The following is a 25,462-nucleotide window of genomic DNA, read 5'->3' as shown; positions in this document are numbered from 1 at the left end:
CATGACATGCAGAAAATTGTTAAATAGAAAAGAGGACTGTACCATGCGGTTTGTAGACTGGGGGTTTTCTATAGAGATTATCTTTTAGCCTAGTTTCTGAAGATGGAAGAGAAATGACATAGAGAAGGAGTGAGTTAAGCTTTCATTTGCCTCATATACATGGTGGTGACAAAATAATCTAAATAAGAAACTAGGGTAGTATACTGGTATAACGACGTTGTTATAACAATTACCTAGGCAGGATCACATTTTTGGAATTGTCTTTTTAATACATACGTTCCATAAGGTATTGCTGTTCCAAAATGAAACTTTCAGATAGATACCATGTTGGTAAAATATAATATATATATATATATATATATATATATATATATATATATATATATATATATATATATATATATATATATATATAATTTAACCTTCAGTCCCCATAAAGAACATACACAGATTCTTATAGTGAAGAAGCTTGTTGGCGGTTGTGCTGAGGCTGTCTACTTTTGGTTGAAAATTGGACACATTGTTCCAAATTAAGTTATTCAAAACCAACACCATATAATGCTGCAGGAATTAAAAATGGTTGGGATGAAACAAACAAAGGATTTTAAAACGAAAGGAGATTTATGGGTTATGTTGAATTTTAATACAACAGCTTGTAAGTATGTTATAAATTACTGGATTAAGTACATGGTTCCTGCATGTCAACTTTCAGCTGCTGCAGAACCTCACCACATACACCTCAGAGTTACACACTACCATGAGAAAGCTTTTTGGTGGCTGAAGCATAAGAATGTGAAACATAGGACAACAGAAAAGCAGACAGCGTTCTTTAGGTTACAGCGAAACTATGAAGTCCTACCTGGTACATGGAAGTGCCTGGGTGCTTGCACATAGGTAGAGGAGGGAGATTTGCTGTCTGAATATGCGGATAGGCTGGGGGTACTCTGGCCGCTTTCACTACCTCCAGGGGGGGAAGAGCAAAGAAAGTAGAAGCAAAGTACAATAGTTACAAACTTCCACAGCTGAGATATGGGCCGACTTGCTAATCCAACCTCAGTTTCAATTGCTGTCAAACCTGACATAATCTTGACTTGTACTCTGTCGATAGGTTTTCTAAAGCTTTCACAACATGCAGGAACTTTGGGAGACAGAGCTGGGAATGGATTAGCTGATTGTCAAACAAGTGTATAGTTACACTGCAAATGAATGATGACACCCACTGATCTGTACAGTATGCAGTAATTGTATCTCACAGATCCAATTTACATATCCCGTTTATTCAGCAAATTTCCCTAGAACTGACAGCATTCGAAAACCCTTTTATTTCTCAAGCAGGGAGACCATTTGTTGTTTTTCTTTTAAAGTAATGTAACTATGTAAACTATGTCATTTCACATACAGCTACACTCACTTCACAAGGCGTGAAGTTGGTTAAATAACCAGAAGAGTTCATCTTGTGTCTATCAAGTCACATAGAAACAACAGTCAAAGAAAAGTGCTGGATTACCAAGTCACTGCCATCTATAATGCCACAGCTAATTATATAAATTTGCTAGATAAATGCTTTAAACCAAAAAGAAAGAAAAAAAGCATCTGCTATCTGAATACAGGACTATCAGCTCTGTATGACAGAATACAAAGGCGAAGCAGAGCATAAACATACAGGTGAGTGAAGCATTGGCTTATTATGGCAAACCCTACGATGCAATTCAAGCTTTTTATGCTCAGAGGTGACCTCTTTTGTCCACGTAGGTCTCAAAGAGGTAGCAAAATGCAATTAAAACTACAGCAGTTAGCATTACGAATGTGTCATAATGAAAGGATTAAAGCTAAAGACACTGTCTAGCTCCTGGTAATAGGGGTTTATCCTATTTTATATTATTTTATTCCACATCCTTTTCATTTTGAAATAGCCATCAATGTTAAGGATTATGTTGCTAATCACATACCACAATGTTAGGGTTGTTGTTCTGGCTTCAGAACTCAACACACTGAGCACTATAGTAACTTACTTCACAGCCCATCATTTTCAGATGCGAGATGACGCAAGCTGACAATCCCTGAATACATGGTGATGTCTTTTATTTTATTTTATTTTTTTACTTTGAAAACCAAGCACTCCCTACTGAATCAAACCTACAGGGGGGTGACACACAGGCCAGTTTTGATATTAAATACAGATGAGCTGTGGCTGGCATCCAAACTGTAATCATGAACCTCTGTGATGAGATGAGGTAAGTGGTTGCCCTACTGGAAATAGAGAGAAATGACTGCAGAGCCCTCAGTGGTGCCAGACATGTGGCTGACTGCTGATCAGTAGTAGTGGGTATTGGCAGGCTCTGAACACAGAGAAGCCTGCCATGGCAACTGCTCTGCCTCTCCAAACACTTTATCAGGATAGGGGGCTGCCCCAGGGGATGAAGGGTCCCAATCACTGACACTTTACCTCCGTTTTTATTTAAAATTATGGGGTGAATTCAACTGTACACAGCAGCATAATTGAACTCCCTTTGGTAGAAGGCAGCGTTGCAAAATAAGTCTGTTTGTAGAAAAGCATAACGGCTTTCTTCAAAAGAATAGACTGCCAAGGTGTTTGAACTCCAAACCTTCTTGAGTCTTTTTAAATCATTGATCCCCCTGTGAATAGAGTGAATAATTTATCCAGGATGCAGTCTGTAGTTCTGACTGCATCTTCTATTGAAGTTTAATCAATTGAACCAACAAAAGATGAGCCCGACGCTCTGAAAACAGTTAATCTCTGCTATAAATGAACATACAACAGCTACATCTGTTCTAAATGCATATAGCACGTTTTAAAGTTTTATGAACAGGGCCTGAAGACATATAAAATATATATATATTTTTAAAAGATATTCTGTATGTGTGGGGAAAAATACAACACACCTTCGAGATTACCTCAATAAATATCTGAGATGGACATGTGTTTTTCATGTGTTTGGCCCTTTGTTCATTATTAATATTTTGTCCCCCTCTGTTTAGATCAATCGAAAGACCGCCATGACACTTTAGATTCATGGGCTAGGTACAGTGATTATACCTTTATATGAAGGCTAACCACGCTCTACATTTCTCATCCTTGCCTTTTCATAATTTGGACCCTACTTACTGTATACACAGTGATACATACATTTGACCTGATTGTATTCCAGTGATATACTGGAATACATTTCAAACAACAAATATTGATAAAAGCATTAGCACCTATTATTTATTATTATTATTTATTTCTTAGCAGACGCCCTTATCCAGGGCGACTTACAATCGCAAGCAAATACAAATACAAAAAGCACCTACCGCTGATTGACTTTGATAACACATTAAACCATCATTAAAGATTAAAAGATACTTAGGTAAAAGAAAATGTTGTATATATTCCACACAAACATACTCTTTTACACATTCATTTTATTACAAAACATGGTTAGGATCAAAGAACGAGCAATTATATCCAGCCAAGCTGTCACATTTATTTTTTCTTATTCAGTAAGGCTTTGCCATGGGTAGGTAAACTGAGACGCAACATCTTATTTTCAATGGGGTCTTGTTTGTCACCTGACGGAGTGAAGCACAGGGAGGTGAAGTGACCTTCCCAGGTGGGAAAGCTGGGATCTTCTGCTCTTAGCCTTAAAAACTAGAGCACATTGTCATCCACTTGGGCCTGCATGCCTGGACACTCTTCTCTGGATGGCAATTAACCATTTCACATCCCAGGATTATTGTAGATGATTTCCCAACATTTCTATGCATTTTTTGCAGAAAATATGGATTGACTGTAAAACAAGAACCATCTAATTTGTATTTTTTTAAGGAGGTTACCTGTCCTTTAAAAGGGTTATACGATTAAGCAAAACTAAACGTAACAGCTTCGTAAAATCAAATACGAATAAAAAGATTTAAAAAGCAAAAATTATTCTCGCAAACTCCTAAAACACCAAATGATGCCTGTATCTTTTTTCCAGGATAAACGAGCAGTCACCTTTGTATTAGTGAAGTGCACTAACTTCTCTGTAACTTTGAAGAGAGACGGCCTCCAACGCGTGTACCATTACCTGGTCCAACTCATTAACACTGCCTGCTTACTGTAGTAATTATTACATCACAGAGCTGGCGGACACTCTAGGAATGTACAAGATGGTGACGTGTCAGGTTAAATATGGTGTTATATTAATGGACATGCTGCACACAGCTTTAACACAAAGAGGTGTTCTACTCTACAGGCACACAATCCCCACAGCAGACTTGCCACTCACACTTTACCTTTAAAGTATGGGATGTAGTTATGTCGGAGCATGGCTATGGTGCTGGCGTCATGGGGAAGAGAACTGTAATTGCCAGCACGCACAGTGTATGTACCACCAGCAGGGGGTAGCTCTGAGCAAAGTAAAGAATGATTGAGAAGGAAACATTAAATTGAACCACTGCCTCTGTAGTAAAAGTTCTTCCAAAGGTTTTTAATGGAATTCAGCTTTTACTTAGTTGTTTGCTAAATGTATACAGAGGCATGTTTCAGGAATTATTTTTCAATAAAAACATCAGGCATTTGTCAAAAAAAACAAAAACAAAAAAACTTAACAAACATGTAAGATTACATTAATATTACACAAGTGTGTGTGTATATACTGTATATATTATACACACACACACAGAAGTATTCACCCCCTTGCAAAGTTTTCAAATTTTGTTGGCACCTGAGTGTACGCCACAATGCTTTCAAAGTTAAAAAATGCATACAGACTATAAATAAGTAAGATTTACAGAGAAAAAAAGATTAAATCTCAGTTGCATAAGTATTCAACCCCTTTGCTACTGCAGCCCTAAATCACCTCAGGTGCAAATGATTTTCTGGAAAGGTCACAAACTTAGTGAAATGGTTTCAGCCTGTGTGTACTCAAAGTGGCTTCACTTGTAGATAATTTCCCTCAGGTATATAAAGACTTCCAAGCTGCAACTCACATAGTGATCCAACAAAGCAACCATGAAGACCAAGGAGCTTTCAAAACAAGTCAGGGATAAAGTGGTAGAGAGGCACAGAGCAGCAGAAAGGTACAAGCTTCCAATGCTAAGGCCAAACATCGCAGCACCTGGTCATGGTGCCAAGTAAACCGTCCTTGGCTAAGACCCACCTTACATCCTGTCAAAATGTACCTTAATGCTGCAGGTGATGAACACAAAGCACATGAGGGATCCTTGCCTACCCAGAGATTTAGGTTCTGTGGTGATGGGAGAACATCATATGTTGACCTGATGATAGGGCAGCAGTGTGGAGTAGTGGTTAGGGCTCTGGACTCTTGACTGGAGGGTCGTGGGTTCAATCCCAGATGGGGGACACTGCTGCTGTAGCCTTGAGCAAGGTACTTTACCTAGATTTCTCCAGTAAAAACCCAGCTGTATAAATGGGTAATTGTATGTAAAAATAATGTGTACAAAATAATGTAATTGTATGTTAAAAAAATAATGTGTTATCTTGAAAATAATAGTAATAATATACAAGAACATTTTAAAAGGCACTGATTATCCCTCTCAGCACAGTGAAGTCCATCATTAAGAAGTGGAAGATGCATCACACCACCCAGACACTACCCAGATCAGGTCGCCCTCCAAAACCAAGCAGCCGGGCAAGCAGGAAACTGGTTTGGGATGTCACTCTGAAGCCAACAATGACCTTGAGAGATCTGCAAAGTTCTGTGTTTGAGATGGGAGTCAGTGTTCACACATCAACAATAAGCCGGTCCTACACAAAGCTGGCCTGTATGGACGGGTGGCAAGAAAGAAGCCATTACTCAAAAAGCCTCATCTTAAAGCATGTATGGAGTTTGCAAAAAGCATGTAGATGATACTGCAGACATGTGGGAAAAAGTTTTGTGGTCAAACAAGACAAAAATTGAACTTTTCGGTCTAAATTCCAAACGTTACATCTGGCCCAAGCCCAACACTACACATCACCCAGTCAACACCATCCCAACTGTCAAGCATGGTGGTGGCAGCATCATGTTATGGGGATGCTTCTCTTCAGCAGGGACTGGGAAGCTTGTCAGGATAGAGGGGAGAATGGATGGTGCAAAGTACAGGCGAATCCTTGAGGAAAACCTGTTTGAGTCAGCCAAGACCCTGAAACTGGGGAGGAAATTCACATTTCAGCAGGACAATGACCCGAAGCACAAAGCCAAAGCCACACTGGAGTGGTTGAACAAGAAGAGAATTAATGTTCTTGAGTGGCCCAGTCAAAATCCTGACTTGAATCCAATCGAAAATTTATGGCTAGACTTGAAGATTGCAGTCCATCAGCGATCCCCAACAAACTTATCAGAACTGGAGTCATTTTCCCGTGAAGAATGGGCAAAAATGTCACCATCCTACTGTGCAAAGCTAGTAGAGACCTATCTAAAATGACTCATAGCAGTAATTGCTGCAAAAGGTGCTTCTACCAAGTACTGACTTAAGGGGCTGAATACGTATGCAACCAGTAAATTTCATTTTGCACATTTTCTTTGCTCACAGTTAAGCTCCTCCTCATATAACAGTGTTCAGTATAACCACTACAGCTTTGAATAAAAAAAGTTTGTTTGAAAAACTGTGCACACATTATTTGTATTTCAACAAAATGTGACATTATTGGTAGGGGGTGAATACTTCTGCAAACCTCTGTACATAGCCATATAAGAAGAAAACTGTACTGTTTAAGTAGTGCAAGAAAAATGTAGTGCTCCCTACTTTAATTCCATTATAATAATTTTTCAATGGTATATCATACAATACCAGTACTGTTTACCCTCTGAGGCTGTACATATAGTATTTGTTTAGTTTAAAAGGTGAAACCTGTGCGGTTCCAGGTTCAGACTCTGATTGGTGTGTGCAGATCTGCGAGTTACCTGGTCTGCTGTACTGAGGCGAGCGTGTTGGAGTGAAGCGCCCATATCCCAGGGAGCTGTTGGAGCTGGGGCTGGAGGGTCTCTGCTGTCGGGGGGATTTGTCGCCTTGATCGCCCTGAAACAATGCACAAGGATTACAACTGAAGCAGGGTATCTGTTGGTTCAATTACAGATTGCAAAACTATATACACTTGTAGTCTGGCTCTTGGTCTGGTTCATGCTACTTTATTTTTAGTTATTGCAATAACATTTCTTGCAGAAACAACTATACAGCTAGGATTCGAGATACTCGATATTTCTAAAAATGAATACATAAATAAATAAATAAATAAATGATTTACAAGCAATGAATAAAGGTTTGCCTTTTGTCCTTGGGATAGGTACCCAAGCAAAGGCACAAAGCCACAGTATAATCTCAGGAGGAGAAGTATGATTCAAATCAAAACAACCATAGATCCAACTACTTGGTTTAATTCTGATGACAAAACCGGCACATAAAAGTTTTTTTTGCTGTGGAATTAACTTTATCTTGTGTGGTTTTAGAATTGATTTTAAAATCTTACTATTGACATATAAAGCAGATTCTGTCCCAATATAAACCTCTGTGCACTTTAAGGTCAGAACGCTGCCTCCCAACGGTACAATGATGATTTCCATTACATGAAAGTAGATGTTAAAACTTCATGTTGATTTGAACTCGGCTCTCGCCAAGATAAGCTCCAACTAAGACATAACTTTACAGTAAACTAATGTGATCCACCTGCGTCTCCATCCATTTGCGTTTCTTTCAATCTGATGATGTAGATATCCTTCTGCCTGGTGTTAATGGCTGAAGTGTAATGCTGGCTCCAGGGATCAGCTTATTTTCATCTAGCACACCCAATGGCCACAGTGTGGTCTTCCCAGCGCGTCAGCATGACAACCGTATGGATTGAGCTAAGTAGGGTACATCTCTGGGGTCTTCAAGTGGGCACCTTCCGTCCTCTTTTTTTCGTCGACTAGCCCATGACACCTCAAGAGGGCTCGACAATGATTCTAGCATCCCAGCATCACTCCCCTCCGTCCCCCATTCAACTCAGCCCAGCTTACTTACCTATACATCAGCGTTGTGCTTGAGATCCCCAGCCAGAATCTTTCCGTCTCAACCACAGACAGTTGCTGCTCCTTTCTGCTGCTTCAGACAAGTTCTTCACTGTGTGACGCAACTCTTGGTCACTGAATCCGACGTCTCTGAGAAACCGGGTTGTAGAGTGTGCCACAAATCCTCGACAACCCACTTCCACTGGGTAAACCTGGACTCTCCATCCTCGCTGTTCCGCTTCAGTGGCTAGTTGAGCATACCGCAGTTTCTTCCTCTCATACGCCTCATCTACAGCATCCTCCCATGGCACTGTTAACTCTACCAGGTGAACAAGGCGTGCTGATCCAGACCACAAGACAATATCTGGTCGAAGGTTAGTGGTGACAATCTCAGGTGGAAAAATAAACCGTTGACCAACATCTGCCAGCATTTTCTAGTCTCTAGCAGCTTCCAGTTGTCCTGGGCGAGGATTGGTTTAAACACCTTTTCTTGGTGGTTGCTCTCCTGGGTGGAGGAATGTTGTCTTTTGTGTGTAATGCTTTGATGGAACTGGTGGCAACTTATTGGCCATGTTACGCTTGTCTTCCAATGTTAAGGCCAAACATTGCAGCACCTGGTCATGGCGCCAAGTAAACCATCCTTGGCTAAGACCCACCTTACTTCCTGTCAAAATGTGCCTTAACTCTTTGCGGTCCTATGTCGGACCTGGTCTGACACTGCAATTTTCCCTTTCCGGTACAATGTCGGACCCTGTCCGACATCATCAAAAAGACGCAAAAAACAGGTCTCTAGTCATTTTTCCTCCGGAGAAAGCCGAGAAAACCATTCAATAGCTGAGTGAGATCGATAGGAGCCGTGAGAAGCCCCAAAAAAAGGGGGCGTATCTCAAGAATACAGATAGCTCCGGCATCACATAGATAACACGGACATAAACAAACAAGATAGCTGCTTCTGCATCCAGCGCTCAAAGAATATCTCAGACATTTGCAGAGCTTTTTTCAGATGCTATAGTAATAAAATAGGGCACTAGTGTGGAGTAGTGGTTAGGGCTCTGGACTCTTGACTGGAGGGTTGTGGGTTCAATCCCCAGTGGAGGACACTGCTGTTGTACCCTTGAGCAAGGTACTTTACCTAGATTGCTCCAGTAAAAAAAAAAAAAAAAAAAAAAAAACTGTATAAATGGGTAATTGTATGTAAAAATAATGTGATATCTGTATAATGTGAAATAATGTATAATGTGATATCTTGTAACAATTGTAAGTCGCCCTGGATAAGGGCGTCTGCTAAGAAATAAATAATAATAATAATAAAATAATGACGGATCGCATTATTGAAGAGTTTGGTGATAAAACGAGTGATCAGGAGATGATTTATCGGTATGCACGACTATGAAGAGGTATGTGAAAAAAACAGCAAACGAGGGGTGGGGCGGGGCTGGATATGCAGTGCCTTTTAAACCTGTTTTACTGTGAAAAAAATACTTTTAAACAGCGTGTCTAAAATAAACTGCGTGTGTGAAAATAAATTGGACCTGATGCGCCTGAGACGCGCTGAATAACTGGACCGCTAAGGGTTAATGTTGCAGGTGATGAACACAAAGGACATGAGGGATCCTCGCCTACCCAGAGATTTAGGTTCTGTGGTGATGGGAGAACATCATATGTTGACCTGATGATAGGGCAGCAGTGTGGAGTGGTTAGGGCTCTGACCGGAGGGTCGTGGGTTCAATCCCATGTGGGGGACACTGCTGCTGTACCCTTGAGCGAGGTACTTTACCTAGATTGCTCCAGTAAAAACCCAACTGTATAAATGGGTAATTATATGTAAAAATAATGTGTAAAAAAAAAATGTAATTGTATGTAAAAAATAATGTGATATCTTGTAACAATTCTAAGTTGCCCTGGATAAGGGCATCTGCTAAGAAATAATTAATAATAATAATAAGGAAACTGTTCCTGCTCTGTTCCATTGTCCATAGGTCTTGCCAGCCGATCTTGCGTTGTTCCACACTCTCCCATCTCATCCATTCTCCCTGCTTGGCCTGGGAAACGGCCTTTATGCACCTCATCCTCTCCTCCTGCTTTTGCAACATGTTGACTACCAGCTTCCTCCGTTGAGCTGGGGCTGCTTTGTGCCATGTAGGTGGAGCTGAACTGAGACCAAGACCCCCCTCTTCCATGCTGAAGTTGCCCCATGATATCACCGATTCGAAGGGCAGTCTTTGAATCTTCTACGACTTTCTTTGCCACCCACTTTCTTCCAGTTTTCAACACAGGTGCTGCCTCCCTTACGAATTTGTCGCGTGACTCTACTAATGTCATTTCCAGTCGGACCTTGACACACTTAAACTCCTCGGTTAGAGCGGAGACTGGTAGCTGCAGTATTCCTTTACCATAAAGTCCCACTCTGCTGAGGCAGCGTGGAACTCCCAACCATTTTCTAACGTATGAATTGATTAAAGCTTCCAGCTTCTCTGCTGTTGTCAAAGAAACGTCATATACAGTCAGTGGCCACAGCAGCCTCGACAGTAGACCAAACTGAAAGCACCAGAGTTTCAGTTTGCCCAGTAAACCGCTGCTGTCTATGCTTTTCAACCCTTCCACTGCTTGTTGTCTAACTTCTCCCACACAAACTGTGTCCTTTAGTTCCCCGTCGTACCATCTCCCAAGACTTTTCACTGGTTTCTCAGACTGTTGGTATTGCCTCACCATTAATGTAGAACCTTTTATCTACTACTTTACCTTTAATTATAGAGATGCTCCTTGATTTAGTGGGCTTGAATTGCATTTGTGCCCATTCAATGTTTTTGGTTAATTTGCCCAATAACCGATTAGTGCAGGCTACTGTTGTAGTCATGGTTGTCATGTCATCCATGTATGCTGGAATTGGTGGAAGTCACATTCCAGAAGCCAAGCGCTCTCCTCCCACTACCCATTTTGATGCCCTAATAATTACTTCTATTGCCTTGGTAAAAGCCAGTGGAGAAATGGTACATCCTGCCATTATTCCAACTTCTAGGCATTGCCATGTAGTGCTGAATTCTGAAGTTGAAAAACAAAATTGCAAATCTCCAAAATCTCTTTCACTAAATTTGTTATTGTCATCGATACACTGAAAAAATCAAATGCTGCCCAAAGAAGTTCATGTGGCACTGAACCATATGCGTTAGCCAAATCCAGGAATACCACATGGAGCTCCTTCCTCTCCTTTTTAGCTGATTGAATTTGTTGCCAGATCACGATGATGTGTTCTAAGCATGGAATGCCCGGTATTTGTACTGAAGTGCCAATGAAGCAGTTCTTTAATAGGCAAGTTGACAATCTCTGAGCAATAATACTGAAGAAAATCTTGCCTTCTACGTTTAATAGGGAAATAGGGCGAAACTGACTGATGCTTGTAGAATCTTTTTATTTTGGTATAAAGACTCCACCTGCTCGACACCATGTTGGTATAACCTATTTTTCCCATGCCACTTTCATCAATTTCCACAGGATTCGTAGAACTCCTGAAGCACTCTTGTACACTCTGTATGAAACTCCATCAGGCCCTGGAGATGATGACGCCCTTTTTTCAAAGCTTGCTCTACTTCTTTCCACTTAGGTGCACAGTCCTCCATTTGGTATTCTGGTGGATTGATAGGTGGGATGTCTGAACGAATTGACATAGGCTCCTGCCTTTTTGAATCTGTATGTTTCCTCCAAATATCTCTCCAGCTCAAACTTATGATTTTAGTGTGCCACTTTTCTCACTGGTGAATAACTTCTTTACAAATTTGAATGGATCTTTATAAAAGTTAGTTCTCGCACACTTTTGTAGCGTTTACATAGGCGCTCAGCTCTGTAACAGACTGTCCCTCCTCCTGACTATGTTCTGCTCCATTGCTTCCTCAGCTGTCTCCTTTCTCTAAGTGTTCAATTTCCTGCTGCTGTCCAGACTTTCCAGGAATAGTGTGTACTTTTTCCTTCCTTTTTTTAACTCCAAACCTCTCGCTTCCTAGATGATGTCCCCAAATTTATCCAGCTTCTTGTCAACTGTTCCACTTAATCTTTCCAACGCAAAACAGAGATCTGTGTTTACTGTGTCCCACGCTGTTTTCTCAGGAGCTCTTGGCCATTTAACTCCAGCCTTGTGCCCGTTGAGGTTCTTTTCTCTCTTACGCTGGTTCATCTGACCGGGTTCACAAGGATCATTAGGTTCATCACTAGTTGTATCCATGCAAGTCCTCCTCTCATCTTTGACAGGGGTGCTGATATCCTGCAAACTGTGGTCTGCTTCCTGTCGCTGGATTTCATTCGACTGACTTGACTGACTTTGTAAGAAGTACTGATTAATGCGAGGCCCTTGTCCCTTCTCCCCATTGAAAAGGAGAGGAGAAAGTGCATTTAGTAATAATGCCCCAGATTGTGGAACTCACTGCACTTTTCTATTAGAGATGCTGCTTCGGTCAATATTTTAAAATCAAGATTAAAGACTTACTTTTATAGTCTAGCCTTTTTTTTTAACCTAACTTACAAATACTGTATAATTGTTTTTTATTTATTTTACTTGCTTATTTCTGTAATTTTGTGTTTTATCTATCATTCGTATTTATTTTTGTAATGTTTTTTTATTGTTATTATTTATTCATATTGTTATTAGTATAACTATGTATTGCTATTTTGTAATTTTTACTATTTTTTGATACTGCAGACTTCTCACTGTTTTAACTGAAATGTAAAGCGCTTTGAGATCTGTGGTATGAAAGGTGCTATATAAAAACATTCAATTCAATTGAAAATATTATGACTGGCAGCTAGTTAAGGCACAAGCATTAAAACAAAAAGGATTGTTTTTACCTCAGTGGGTGTTGGGGAAAGTAGCTGACGTGACTGCAAATAGAAACAGCAAAAATAGGACATGAGCCACACAACTGAAATGAATAATGTTATTCAGCCATGCAGTAGAGACCTTTTTCTACATTTCATACAAAAAACTGTAGCAGAAGTGCACAGTAATGTAACGTTTATTGTGAAGCATCCTAAAAAAAAACTCCAAAACTTGTGTGTTTCAGTAATTACATTATATATTTTCTAATGCTAAGAGTAGGATTCCAGTACCTCCACATTGCTATGCCTGTCACCAGAAGAGTAATTCATATATGGAGAATAGGTGAGCATATCAGGGCGGTCAATGTTATAGATTGCCTTAATTTTAGGAAGTGCTGCCAGATCCTTGTAGTCAAGAAATTCGTCGCCAAGTTTTGTCTAGAAAGGAGGCAAGAAAGAAAGCATAAGAAATACTTAGTTTTATTACTTTTAAAGTTTTAAAAAATCTGCATAATTATGGACGCATATTAGATCTTTACTTAAAAAATGCATATCACATTTAATGCAACATTTTGCCAAAAGAAAGCTTGTGGCCTTCTAACTGTAACACATCTACAGTACCTGCTGAATCACCTTATCTGTACATACAGGAGCAGGAGGAAACACATGGCAATATCTGTACATACAGGAGCAGGAGGAAACACATGGCAATATCTGTACTCACGTAAATGACACGGCTTGGAGATCCTGAAGTGCTTGAAGCTGGAACAGAGGTGATGCTTTCAGAGGAAGTTCTAGTTACCTGCACAGATCGAAAGAATGAACTTTAATATCTGTACACAATGGGGCTATGGCACAAATACACTGCGTGATCAAATAATTGCATATAAAAAAAATTCTCAAATTGTATTGACCTAAACCCCCTACAGTTTTGTAGGTCTGGTAAAGCAATAACATCCCTATCAAATATAAGGTCCTTTTGGATTTGGACAATAAAAAAAAACAACGACGACACATACATATACTTGTATTGTAACACTTGAATGTATTTGTATTTGCTTGCGATTGTAAGTCGCCCTGGATAAGGGCGTCTGCTAAGAAATAAATAATAATAATAATAATAATAATAATAATAATAATAATAATAATAATAATAATAATAATAATAATACACCACAAAGTGTGGAAGTGTAGCAACTACAAATTGGCTCAGTATTATACTTTATAAAAACAAATCTGGGAATTCTTCACCTTTAAGAAATGTAACTGTTTTTCTGATTGGATGCTATAGTTTTCAAATAAAGCTTGTGCATAAATTCCATATTTGCTCGAGTAAAAGTCGACTTTGTGTAAAAGTCGACCCCCCCCCCCCCCCCATTGTGAGGGCGAGATTCGAGTATAATTTTTTTTTTCATAAATATATGTATTAGATATCCTGACGCTGTTTGAGATGCAGATTTGAGAAAATAACAATTTTATAAGCATGTCTACCTAGAACCGCCAAACGCATCATTTTGACGTGTAATACAATACAGTACTTTTTTTTATACTCTACAATAGTATTATTTTAGTATACAGTCCACCTTAATGCCATGTCATATAAACTGATGCATACTTGGCAATGACCGTGGCTAACTGCTCTTGATACTGTGTACTTGGATACCTGGATAAATTATTGTGAGTTTGATAAAGATTTGAAATAAAAAAGACATGTTTCAGGGGGTGATCTGATTACCTCGCTCAGGCTAGCTTAGCCTCAATGGTAAAATATGCTGGTGACTTTATCAAACATGTCAAATATATTATGATCAAGAACACATATCAAGGAATAATAAAACAAATACAATTAAATATTCCAGTGGTATTCCTTTAACTCTTCTATGAAAGAGAGACATGGGATCTTTAATTTCTGTAGAGTGGACAGGACCTCAATATATCATCTCATTCTGAGAATGGTACCTCCTGCACCACGGCTCCCCAAACCCCACTGCTGGGGTCTTGAGATCTGGTCCAGAGGGAAGAGCACACATTTTCCTTGAAGGTAAATGTTGTGATAAATCACAATATCTGTTTGTGATGAAACAAAAAAGTGCCTATTTTTCAAAGCACTAACACGAATTCATTCTCACCTTGTGTTTTTCTTCAGCCCTGGCTGCCTGTCTACAAGGTGGATGCCAAATGGAAGAACCTAAATGAGAGAAAACATCCCCTTATTAATGTTTTCCAGATTTTTACTTTCAACCTAATTTGACATTTCTCATTTTATATAACTCCCTCCCCTTGTTAGCATACATATTAAATTCAATGTCCGGATTATGACTACTTGTATGGTATGGTGAGAGTGGTGATTATAGACTAGGTTATTACTGCTGTTATAAATCAAACTCAGGCAATAACCGCTGCTGAGGGGACTACTGCTGTTATAAACCAAACTCAGGTAATGACCCTGCCAAGGGTATTACTGCCAAACATGGTAGGATGTTTAATTTCAGAAGCCCTGAGTATAGTTAGGCATTAATGTCCAGTGCAGCGAGAGTGAGTGTCCCAAGCTGAAGGCAAAAGACTTGGTCAAACTCAGGTAATGACTGCTGCTGAGGGTATTACTGCTGTTGTAAACCAAACTCAGGTCATGACCCTGTCGAGGGTATTACTGACCAAACTCAGGTAATGACCCTGATATATATATATATATATATATAAGACGTAAAAATCTATTCACCAATTCACCAAAACTGCAAGAACCTGTTCATGACTGCAGAATTTTACTCTTAGGAAGAGGGAGACCACTAGCGGCAGAAACTGGCAACTGCTTATGACGCTGTTGTAGGGTTACAAATGGGATTGCGACGGCAACGCCCAGGTGAGTTTAACTGAGATTTATATAAAACACGAGGAAGTGATCTGATGAGGGAGCAACTATTCAATAATCCTAATGAGAGAGCAATCATTCAATAATCATCCCCCAAATTTCAGCCTAAGCTTCAAATGAATGCCTCCTAATATGTGCCAGTATCAGTATTTGAAAACAAATGGTCATATCTCATATACATTTTTTTAACCTAGGTTAAACAGTTTTCATTAATATAAAAATACTATGTATGCATTAAAATGGTGATTTTGCCATACATACTGTACTGTGCAATGGCTGATCAAAGGTAAGTAACTATGACTACTATAATCTATATTATACAACAGGTGCCTTGTCTAGCCATTGTTTTATGTTTTTAATATTCTCACAATGTATATTTCATAAAATCATAAAAGTACTAATAAACCTTTGTAAAAAATACAGAAACATCAATAGATGTTTTAGCTGCACACTCATTTCAGTATGATACAGTCAGCACTCATTTATCCTCCTCTGGCAGTCTCATCAGCCGTTGGTCAGGGCTATAACAGATTGATTCTATTACAAATTACTACATATAACCGTCACAGGTGTTTTCTGACTCTGTCTGTGTTTTTTTGTTACACGAGCATTATATTTTCATGTTCGGTGTATAACCTCTAATCAAGTTGAGAGTGTATTTCGAGAGCAAATGATCTGTTAAAGTAGGCAATTTACCTTGTTCTTGTTTGCTTTTGAATGTGGGTTTTATCAGTTAAAATGCCATTTGAAAGATGTTTTTATTTATGTCTTAACTAAATGAACAAAGTTAAAAGTTACAGTACTGTATTCTTGCTGATATTGCACTTGATAAAGTAAAAGCAAGTGTTAGTCAACAGTACTGCACGTATCATCAATGCACTCACTGTACAATGTAAGCATACATTTTTGATTTTTTTTTATCAGTGTAGGTTTCAATGCATTATTCACTCCTTGAAATACCACTTAAATAGAGTGCAGTACAGAACTGTACAAATGCTGTTTTTCAGTACTGTAACTTGAATTGCAATATAAACTGTATGCATGTTATTGTAAATGTAATGCGATTTGGAAATAAAACATTTATATAAAATGTGCTTTTGTGATGATTTTTGGTACAATGATGTTAGCATCGTGATCTACTGGTCGTTTCATAAAGCCATCATACTCATTTATCCCTCAATTGACGACCCAATATTCCAACTAAATATTGCTTCTTGCAACAGCACAACTATTACACTGGGCTGATGTGTCGGTAGAAGTTATTGCAGACCATGTAGTTCATTTGTCAGTTGGGCACTTTCTGAAGGCATCAAAAGACTTTTATAATGAAGGTTAATATTTTCCTGTGCAGATCAATTTGGAGTATTTTGTTGTGAGTCATACTGAAACCATACAGAACCATTTTTCCAACACCTTTAAAAGATAACCTGCATAGCATAATGACATGATGAAATTAACCTCTAATATAAACCAATAATCTTTATTACTTTGCACTTCATCATATTTGACAGCCGACAGTTCTGTCTAGGTACAAATTACCACATAGAAAATACAATATTCTCCAATAGCCTCTGATTAAGTACTGTTAAACAGATTTACGATAATTTATTTGACAGCTGTGAAGTATAACATTGTTTTTGCATTTATTAAATGTGTGCTTCTAACAGTACCATCTTCATTTCCAGAACATGTAATACATTACACTGTGATTTGTATAATTCTCGATTGATAGCTGTTCGTAGATAATTATGTACCAGGCACACGAGTTGTCCTTTGGTGTGCAAGTCACATTTGTTCTCCTGCAACTATGAATTAACAAATGGAAAATCTCAACACAAAATGAAAAAGGACATTAGACCTGGCAGGTAATGATCGAAGCAAAGACAGCAATAGAGATGTATACAAAACACACATGACAGAGTATTCAACAGGTAAGAAATACAAAATGAAGAAAATGTATTCATATAAGCAGGCATTTATAAGCGTCAGCACCAGGGGCCCTTTATAGCCGATGGTACTGGTCCTTGTTGGAAATCAGTTATTTTGCTTTACAGTGAATGTGTCATGTCGTTACCTTGAAGATACATCTCTTCTCCTTCCCTGAACATCTGGTCGCACCTGACACATCTTGCGCAGGATGGGTGATAATGTTTATCGCCTGCCTGAAAGAAAATACATTTCTATTTTAAAGAACAGAAAAATACAAATCTCCTTGTCCTGCTCCTGGAGAATTTTACAGCTGTCACCACATGCTAGAACAAAATAACAATGATCTTTTGGAGCTGCTTTTTGGGAAGCATTTGTAATGAGTTTCCTTAAGCTTTGTATTGAAATGAGGAGCTATTTTAAGCTAATAGATAACAGAGAATGGATGAAGATATTAGTACAATATAAGCTGTAGCAGGCAGATGGCGCTGTGTCACAAATTAAAAAAAAAAAAACATGGTTCTAAACGCTGCTGAACAATCTAGAACTTTTTAAAGGTCTGTTCAACTATATATTTACCGATTCCATTTTTGTGTGATTTATTTCCATACTGTACAAGACACTGAAAGTTTTTAATAAATTATAGTGGGTGTGTCTTTATGCAAAGTTACTGAAAGAGTTTAATTGCATTTCACAATTACACAAAAATAAATATTTATTAAAGCTAACAGCAATTCATGGCATTGCAGTCCTTGACTCCATAAGATAATATTTGTTATAAAAGCAATTTGTTTACTACAAACCCTGTCAGAAACTTAACATGTTTGTTTAAATCAGAAGTACCTTCTACTATTTAATCAGAAAAAGCTTTTAAAATAATAATGAATAGAACACTTATCAGTCTGTAGGTTTACTAAGCCTCACGCATTGGGACTGACTAGTGTAGTCACAAATAAAATGGAGAAAAAGTTTGGCAATTGCTTTTGGTTCGGTAGATTAAATGCAATCGTTTCTTTACTCAGTTTTTCCAAACTAATGTAAAAGTGTGGATGTTTTGCTTAATATCCTCTTTTTTGATCCACTGGCAGATTATTTATATGCATTTATTTTCATTGAGTAAACAGGTCAGAGATGAGTCCGTAACTCAAAACACTGTCTTCTGTTACTTTAGGTAAGGGACTTGGAGTCTAGAATTGGTAATCGGGTTTGTGTAAAAGATAAATAAATGTATGAAATATTTTTATTTACCACCAGTTTAATTCAAGTAGCATATGATATGATGCATATAAAAATGAATGTGTGGTCCGTTCTGTTCTTGCTCACAACATATTACATTTATGGTTGATAATCATTTTAAATTATGAATTATTGTTGACAGCGTTCTTATTTCTTGTACTTCTCTAGTCACAGTCAGCTTCTTAAATCAGATCCAATCTCACCCAGCATTTAATGTCAGCATTAAAGTATTTTTTTAATTGTTATTTATATATTTATTTTATTCTATACTTTATTGCTATTTATTTAAAAAAAATGTGTCCATGTTAATACTAAAGTTGTTGGGGTTCAAGGCACTTCAGAATTCACTAAATTGCAGGAAGGTACACCATTGTGTGGGTGGGTGTGGTTTTGCCCCACTTCATTGAATGCAGTTTTGCTTCAGATTATGCCATTGCAGATTTATTATTTTTAATCACACAGTTGTTTTTGTGGGGCATTTTATTAGAACCCCTATAGTGCCCTTCCATAATTAAATTGGGGTCCCCTTGGTGACCCCCCCTTGTGTGCTATACTCTAGAATCGCCACTGTCTGAGATGTAGGTCCTACATTTTATTTTACACACATAAATGTTTCCTTAGGCTGAGGGAGAGCAATTCTGTCTCTATATTGTGCTTGCCACAAATACATGTTTCTTCAGGCCGATAGAGCACAGTATGATGTTGCCCGCGGTGCTGTACTTGTTCAGTGTTGTTGCCCATGAGCCAGCAAAGGCTGGGGACCACTGATGTACAGTAACTTCATATGATATCGCACCGCGGGGTGGGGTGGGGGGTCATCACAGCCTGAAACATTTCCAAAGGGGGGCCCAGCAAAAAAAGTTTGAGAACCCCTGTTCTAGGCAATCCTTTGTGGCTGATGACCACGTCTCAGAGAGCTTCACAATTCTTGACGATTTGAGATGCAGCTGTTACTACATGAATCAAATAACAACTGTAGGTGGCATACTAAGCACCAGGGGACTTGACCTTTCCTGACAGTAGTCCCTGCTATTAAGGTAACAGCCGGAAATAGGATTCCCATCACTGTATGGCATTCTGTCCTGTCTGATAAGTCATTCTGATGCGAGGGCAAAGCTCAACTCTAACAAGCAGGAAATGTCCAACAACTGTGCAGATGAGCCTTTTTTTTATCATGCCCAAAGATGGCACCTCTTTCTGTAAAGCGCTTCCAAGAACCACAGACTAAATCCAGATTATACCCACGGTCTGCAACTGTTTGGCAACTGACTTTCATCGTAATAACAGACTGTATACTGTATACTGTATGTTCCTGTGCAATTCAGAGCAGCTTCCACAGTTGCTTTTGTTTGTTTTTTGCTGTTGTGCCATTATGCCAATTTCTGAAGAAAACACTGCCATACTATAGCACACACTTCCACTTACTGATTTGTAATTAAAATACTTTAGCAGCAAGCCTGACATGGATTGTGTCATTAAGGCTGCTAGTCCTTATTGATAAACCGTCTCAGTCAAGAGTCTGTTTATCAATAGCAGACTTGACATAGACTAGAGAGCAGAGAGATCTGACTGTGCCGTTCGTTCAAATCTTCCCAATGTATTGATGTTTTATGGAAGATTAGAAAGGGATGCTGACACTGGGTCGTTTTGGAGAAACCACAGAGCCCAAGATCTCAACCCTCCAACTTCCCAATAAGAATTTCTTAAAACTGAAGAATTAGACCAATTTAAACACATTGGATCCTGGCTACCCTACACCCATTGACAGGGATATGGCAATAGTGTATTTCTAATGTAACCCTTTACTGCCCAGAGTATGTTCCTATATTTAATGCCTATTTTCTCAATGTCAATTATATTGGACACTGGGCAGCAAAGGGTTAAGGTAAAACAGCAGGATACTGTACATCCTCAGTAATGTGGTGTTTTATATGCGGCATCGAGTTAACAGAAAGAAAAAAAATCCATAGATATGAAGAAAAATGAAAATTAATAAGGTGTTGCGACATCCCCCATTTTTACATTTTAATAGTTGTTTTCCTAAATGATAAAAGTCTGTGTTGAGTCTTGTTTTGCAAAACAAGAATGACATGAAAACATTGAATGTCTGCTTAATCTGTTCAGACAAAAGAAAGGTACCCTGTAGTTAAGGTTTCTTCATGTGAATAAAAGGCAAAAAACAAGTGACATTTATCAGAATGAAAAATATCAGACTGTAATGGAATGTCCTCCCTTAAGCACACTCCTCCTTTGTTCCTTGCTAGAGGAGATACATATAAATCCGCCTCACCCAACTGTGCTTTTTATCCCCTGCTGCGCAGAAGAAGCTGACTTCAGTGCCTGAATGTCTTCCTAATGAAGACGCTTTCTGAAACAAGTGCCTAGCCACCTCGGATCAGTCTAGGTTTTCTTTTACAGAAAATGTCTTCAGAAAACAGGCTTTATACAGTACAAGGCATATTTTATGCCTCCATAAAACAACCATATATCTGTTTATGCTTATATATGGTAAGATAGCCAGTATTATAGAAAGTAGCACTATTTTAAACATGTCCTACATTAGACTTGTATGTTATCGTAGATTTCCAAAGAGAAATTCTGGGTTGAGGTGAGTGCTGACTAGTCAGCAAACAAATGATTATGAAATAATTACAATTTTAAATAGATGTATGATCATTAGAAAACACGTTTTGAAACATGTACAGTCATTTAAAACAGCCCTCATGTTCTCCAGTGTGCTCTTAGATTCCCTGAATATATATGTAAAATAAATGATAAACCCTTTGGTGTTTTTGATATGTAGTATAAACATCCTGTTGTCACGGCGACAGCTCTGGAAGACTGTGGGCTCTTCCAACCCTTTAGCCACCTGAAATGCATTACCAGTGAGATACAGCAGTCTGTGCGATTAGTCTTGATGTACTAACCATCATTTTAGTGAACAGTAATTGCTATTAATTACACTGTAGTTTCTGGGAATGTGCCAAATTTGTATATGCATTTGTATATACTTCTACAATGGCTCATTGAGGAAATGGAAGAAAATTATAATTGGTTGACAAATTATTAAGTGACTAACATGTATTTAGCAGTAACTGAATAATACTATGGAATGCTTGCAGAAACAGAGAAAAATATCTTTGATCAGACATGCCAAAAATTATATTTTCAGGATGTAATGTTGTTGGGACTAGATTCTCAAAACTCTCCAAATTATCCAAACCCAATAATCCAGGTTAGGTTTAATATCATTGAATTAAACACATAGATCAAAGAAAACAATGATTGCAAGTTCTTTTGCAAAATGTTTTCTTTTAAACTACACTTGGCAATGTATATTGGTTGTATTAGTGAGATCATGTAATACCGTTGTCCCTCATTATAAGGCAGACCTTTATAACATGTATAAAGGTTATAAGGTGGTATGTTCATGGATCCCATTTGCCTCATAATGACATTACGCAGGTACAGTTGTACTGCATTCTTGTTATAAGGCGGAACACAAATAGGACGGTCCCATCTACAGCATTATAAAGGGGGAACACTGTTCAGGTTTAATTTGGGACTGCAAATGTTAGCCAGGCCCCAATAAAAATCAATTTGCACCACTTATGTATATTGTAGCATTTCACATAGTTTTATTGCAAAATAGGTAAGCTTACTGTACATAACTTAAATCAAATGCTAACATGTATTCCAGGGTGTGTAGTCAGTGAAGAGGCTTTAACCTTTTGCGTTTAGTATTGCATTTCAGTTTAATTGTAAAATATGTACATTACTTAACGTGGAATATTAAATCAAATTGTTTGTAGTTTCAACTGTAGCTTTTCAGCTACACTAACATTTCCCCCTGTAATCTTTTCATGGTGCAGGCATAAATTAAAATGTAATTACTGCAATGTTGGCCCCAATATCTGCTCCACTGGTTCCTCCCGCTAATGGAAACTGGAGCCGGGCCTGGTGGTGGCTGTAATCCCTAATGGCAGGGTGGCATTATTATTAATATTATAGGTCTATTTAAGTCAAGAAGCAAACACGGCTATACAAACAGGAATTTAATTGCGGGTTGGTCTTTGTACCGAGGTGTCCTTTAAAGAAGGTTTCAGAGAGTGTCAACAAGACCTGTCTTCTGATGAAAAGCAGCGCACGTACAGGAATAGTAGCAGTAAACAGACACAAAATAATCCGATTTAGTAGAACGCTGAAATAGATTTTTTTTTTTTTTATCCTAGATTTGCCTGCAGTTACTTAGCAAACAGGATGACGTGCTTCTTGTATGATATTCCCTTGACAATCCCAGTTTAATACAAGATGCAGAATTGAATTGAACACTGGATATAAACCTCACTACAACATGCTGGGGGGGGCTGGATATACACATATCATCTTCCTTACCTCTAATACTTTACCAGTGATGTATTTCTTACAGTGTTCACACTGGATGCCGAACATGGCATGGTAGTCAGCTTCACAGTAAGGAATTCCTCCCCTAAATGGTGAAGGGGTAAAGTTAAAATGGATTGACGGCATTTCATATGCTCTTTGTGCAGTAGTTTTTAAGTTACAGAATCGTGAAAAGCCAAGAGTAAGTTAGTGGGTATTCATCAGTTTAATAATTCTCTGTGGGTAATTTTATTTGAATTCCTTAGGTCACTTGTGTCTTGTGGTTCTTGTGGATCCTGACTTTATCCATCTCATTTTTCATGACTTATTTTAATTTTTATTTGAAATGCTTCCCACCTTAACTCAGTCTGTGAAGCTAAACCCCGGATGCAGTATCAGGATTGACAGCGCTGTCTCCAATGGGGACTCCAGAAGTTGATGCAGCAATGAATGAAATTGTACCTCTTTTAAATATCTATAGCCAAGGCATTAGTCAGTATATATTTAGTTTATATTTATTATATACACTTTAAAACATAAGCATAAAATATCTATATTCGTAATACTAATATATTACGATAACGTATTACAAACAATATAACGAGCATGATAATTAATATTACCAAATGTTTGAGGGTTTGTTTCCGAACACAACAATCACATAATAAATTGCTCACAAACAATTATGGATTTGCAGCATTTGACTGATCATTTATGTTCAGAATGCTCCTTCCGTGTGAACTGTGACACACAATACAGAAACAAAATGATACCTTGAATTCTTGATATTCTCTAAATTAATTCATTGATGACTGGATCTACACAGGAAGAGGCAGAGGTTGTGTGTCCACAGAGCCAGGCCTGAGGTTGAATTTCAGACCTTTTACTCGCAGAATATTGTTTCAGGCTGTCGATATTCATCTAGAATCGCTCAGATTAAATGTGTCTGGCAATGCTGTGATTGCCTGTGCTGGGTATGCCTCCTGTGACTGAAACCTCATCCAACAGCTTTGTTGTGGAGCTTCCAAAAAAGGTTATCAGAAGAGAATACACAAACACCACTGTGTACTTTAACAGTGTGATGTGCAACAGCCTAATGAGGCAATCCAGAGAAGTTCTGCTGCTCAAAAGTCCAACATAAACTAGGTAAAATGTGCTCCATATAATTTGAAAGTGTTTATTTATTTTTTATTTGATATTTAAAACAAATGTGATGATTTTGTATTATTATTTATTTTAAATAAACAAATGATCTGAGAAAACCCAGCCAGGGATTCACGCATTCTGCACCCAGTCATGGTAATTAAATCTACCTTGTTGGGAAATGTTACTAGAATTATCTGGTTCCAGGCACTTGCTCAGTCTGTTGTGAACTTACTAGAGTTATTATATGAGTAAGTCTCCTCTCCATTCCTTAAAGTGAGACACGATGGTCTTTGGATTCCCATGTTACAGTTCCAGCTTAGGCAACAGACCCACATGCTTACATGCTTTCATCCATTTTATGGTCAGCTAATTACCAGCTAAGTGTCCACGGCCTTATCATCCATTACTTTAAAACACTTAATAAAACATAATTATTCAGAACAGTCAATCACATGAATACCATATACCTATTCTCCACCTTATATGTCCCTAATAGTTCTTAAATTGGCCACATCCAGTATAAGTATCTGGGATGGGCTAAGCTCATATACTGTACACACGGAAACAGAATCCGATGCACTGGTGAACAACGAGTCAGACATGTGCACCTGTTCCACCCTGTGATAGGCTCATCCAATATCTGGAAAATGTAAATGTTTATTTAGCAGACGCCTTTATCCAAGGCAACTTACAGAGACTAGGGTGTGTGAACTATGCATCAGCTGCACAACAAAGTCTCACCTGAAAGACGGAGCACAAGGAGGTTAAATGACCTGCTCAAGGTCAGACAGTGAGTCAGTGAGTCAGCTGGGATTTGAAACGGGGTCCTCCTAGTTACAAGACCTTTTCTTTAACCAGAGGACCACACAGTCTCCTTGTAAAAGACCAGCTGTTGGCTGGCTGGAGAAGTGATGGTTTAGCAATAAGGATGCCAAATGGAAAATACTTACTTGCTGATGTATTCCGCATTCAGCACTTTGTTACAAATCTTGCACTTGAAACAGCCAAGGTGCCAGTGTTTGTCCAATGCTACCAGCGACTGTTCATTTGTAAATTCCTTTCCACAGCCAGAGCAGTCTGAAAAACATGTAAACATAGGTGAGGCTGAGGAGCATGCATTATAGTT

General features: G+C 38.4%; 1 protein-coding gene across 2 annotated transcripts in view; it reads right to left on the bottom strand.

Annotated features, from left to right (window-relative positions):
- LOC117408332 (actin-binding LIM protein 2-like) overlaps nucleotides 1-25,462 on the bottom strand; it is an 86,935-nt gene that overhangs the window by 19,695 nt on the left and 41,778 nt on the right. For both annotated transcript variants that reach the window (XR_009309551.1, XM_034013238.3), the window contains exons 5-15: nucleotides 25,287-25,413; nucleotides 23,203-23,296; nucleotides 17,720-17,807; nucleotides 14,906-14,964; nucleotides 13,501-13,578; nucleotides 13,068-13,214; nucleotides 12,807-12,839; nucleotides 6,891-7,005; nucleotides 4,279-4,392; nucleotides 860-961; nucleotides 43-96 (exon numbers count right to left, since the gene is read on the bottom strand). Coding sequence is in view for 1 of the 2 variants with exons in the window: in XM_034013238.3 (XP_033869129.3) it covers nucleotides 43-96; nucleotides 860-961; nucleotides 4,279-4,392; nucleotides 6,891-7,005; nucleotides 12,807-12,839; nucleotides 13,068-13,214; nucleotides 13,501-13,578; nucleotides 14,906-14,964; nucleotides 17,720-17,807; nucleotides 23,203-23,296; nucleotides 25,287-25,413 (1,011 nt within the window). In the remaining variant the exon portion in view is untranslated. The remainder of the gene's footprint in view (nucleotides 1-42; nucleotides 97-859; nucleotides 962-4,278; nucleotides 4,393-6,890; nucleotides 7,006-12,806; nucleotides 12,840-13,067; nucleotides 13,215-13,500; nucleotides 13,579-14,905; nucleotides 14,965-17,719; nucleotides 17,808-23,202; nucleotides 23,297-25,286; nucleotides 25,414-25,462) is intronic.

This window comes from Acipenser ruthenus, chromosome 2 (assembly GCF_902713425.1).
Source record: "Acipenser ruthenus chromosome 2, fAciRut3.2 maternal haplotype, whole genome shotgun sequence".
NCBI lineage: Eukaryota > Metazoa > Chordata > Actinopteri > Acipenseriformes > Acipenseridae > Acipenser > Acipenser ruthenus.
This window is presented reverse-complemented; position numbering and strand designations above follow the sequence as displayed.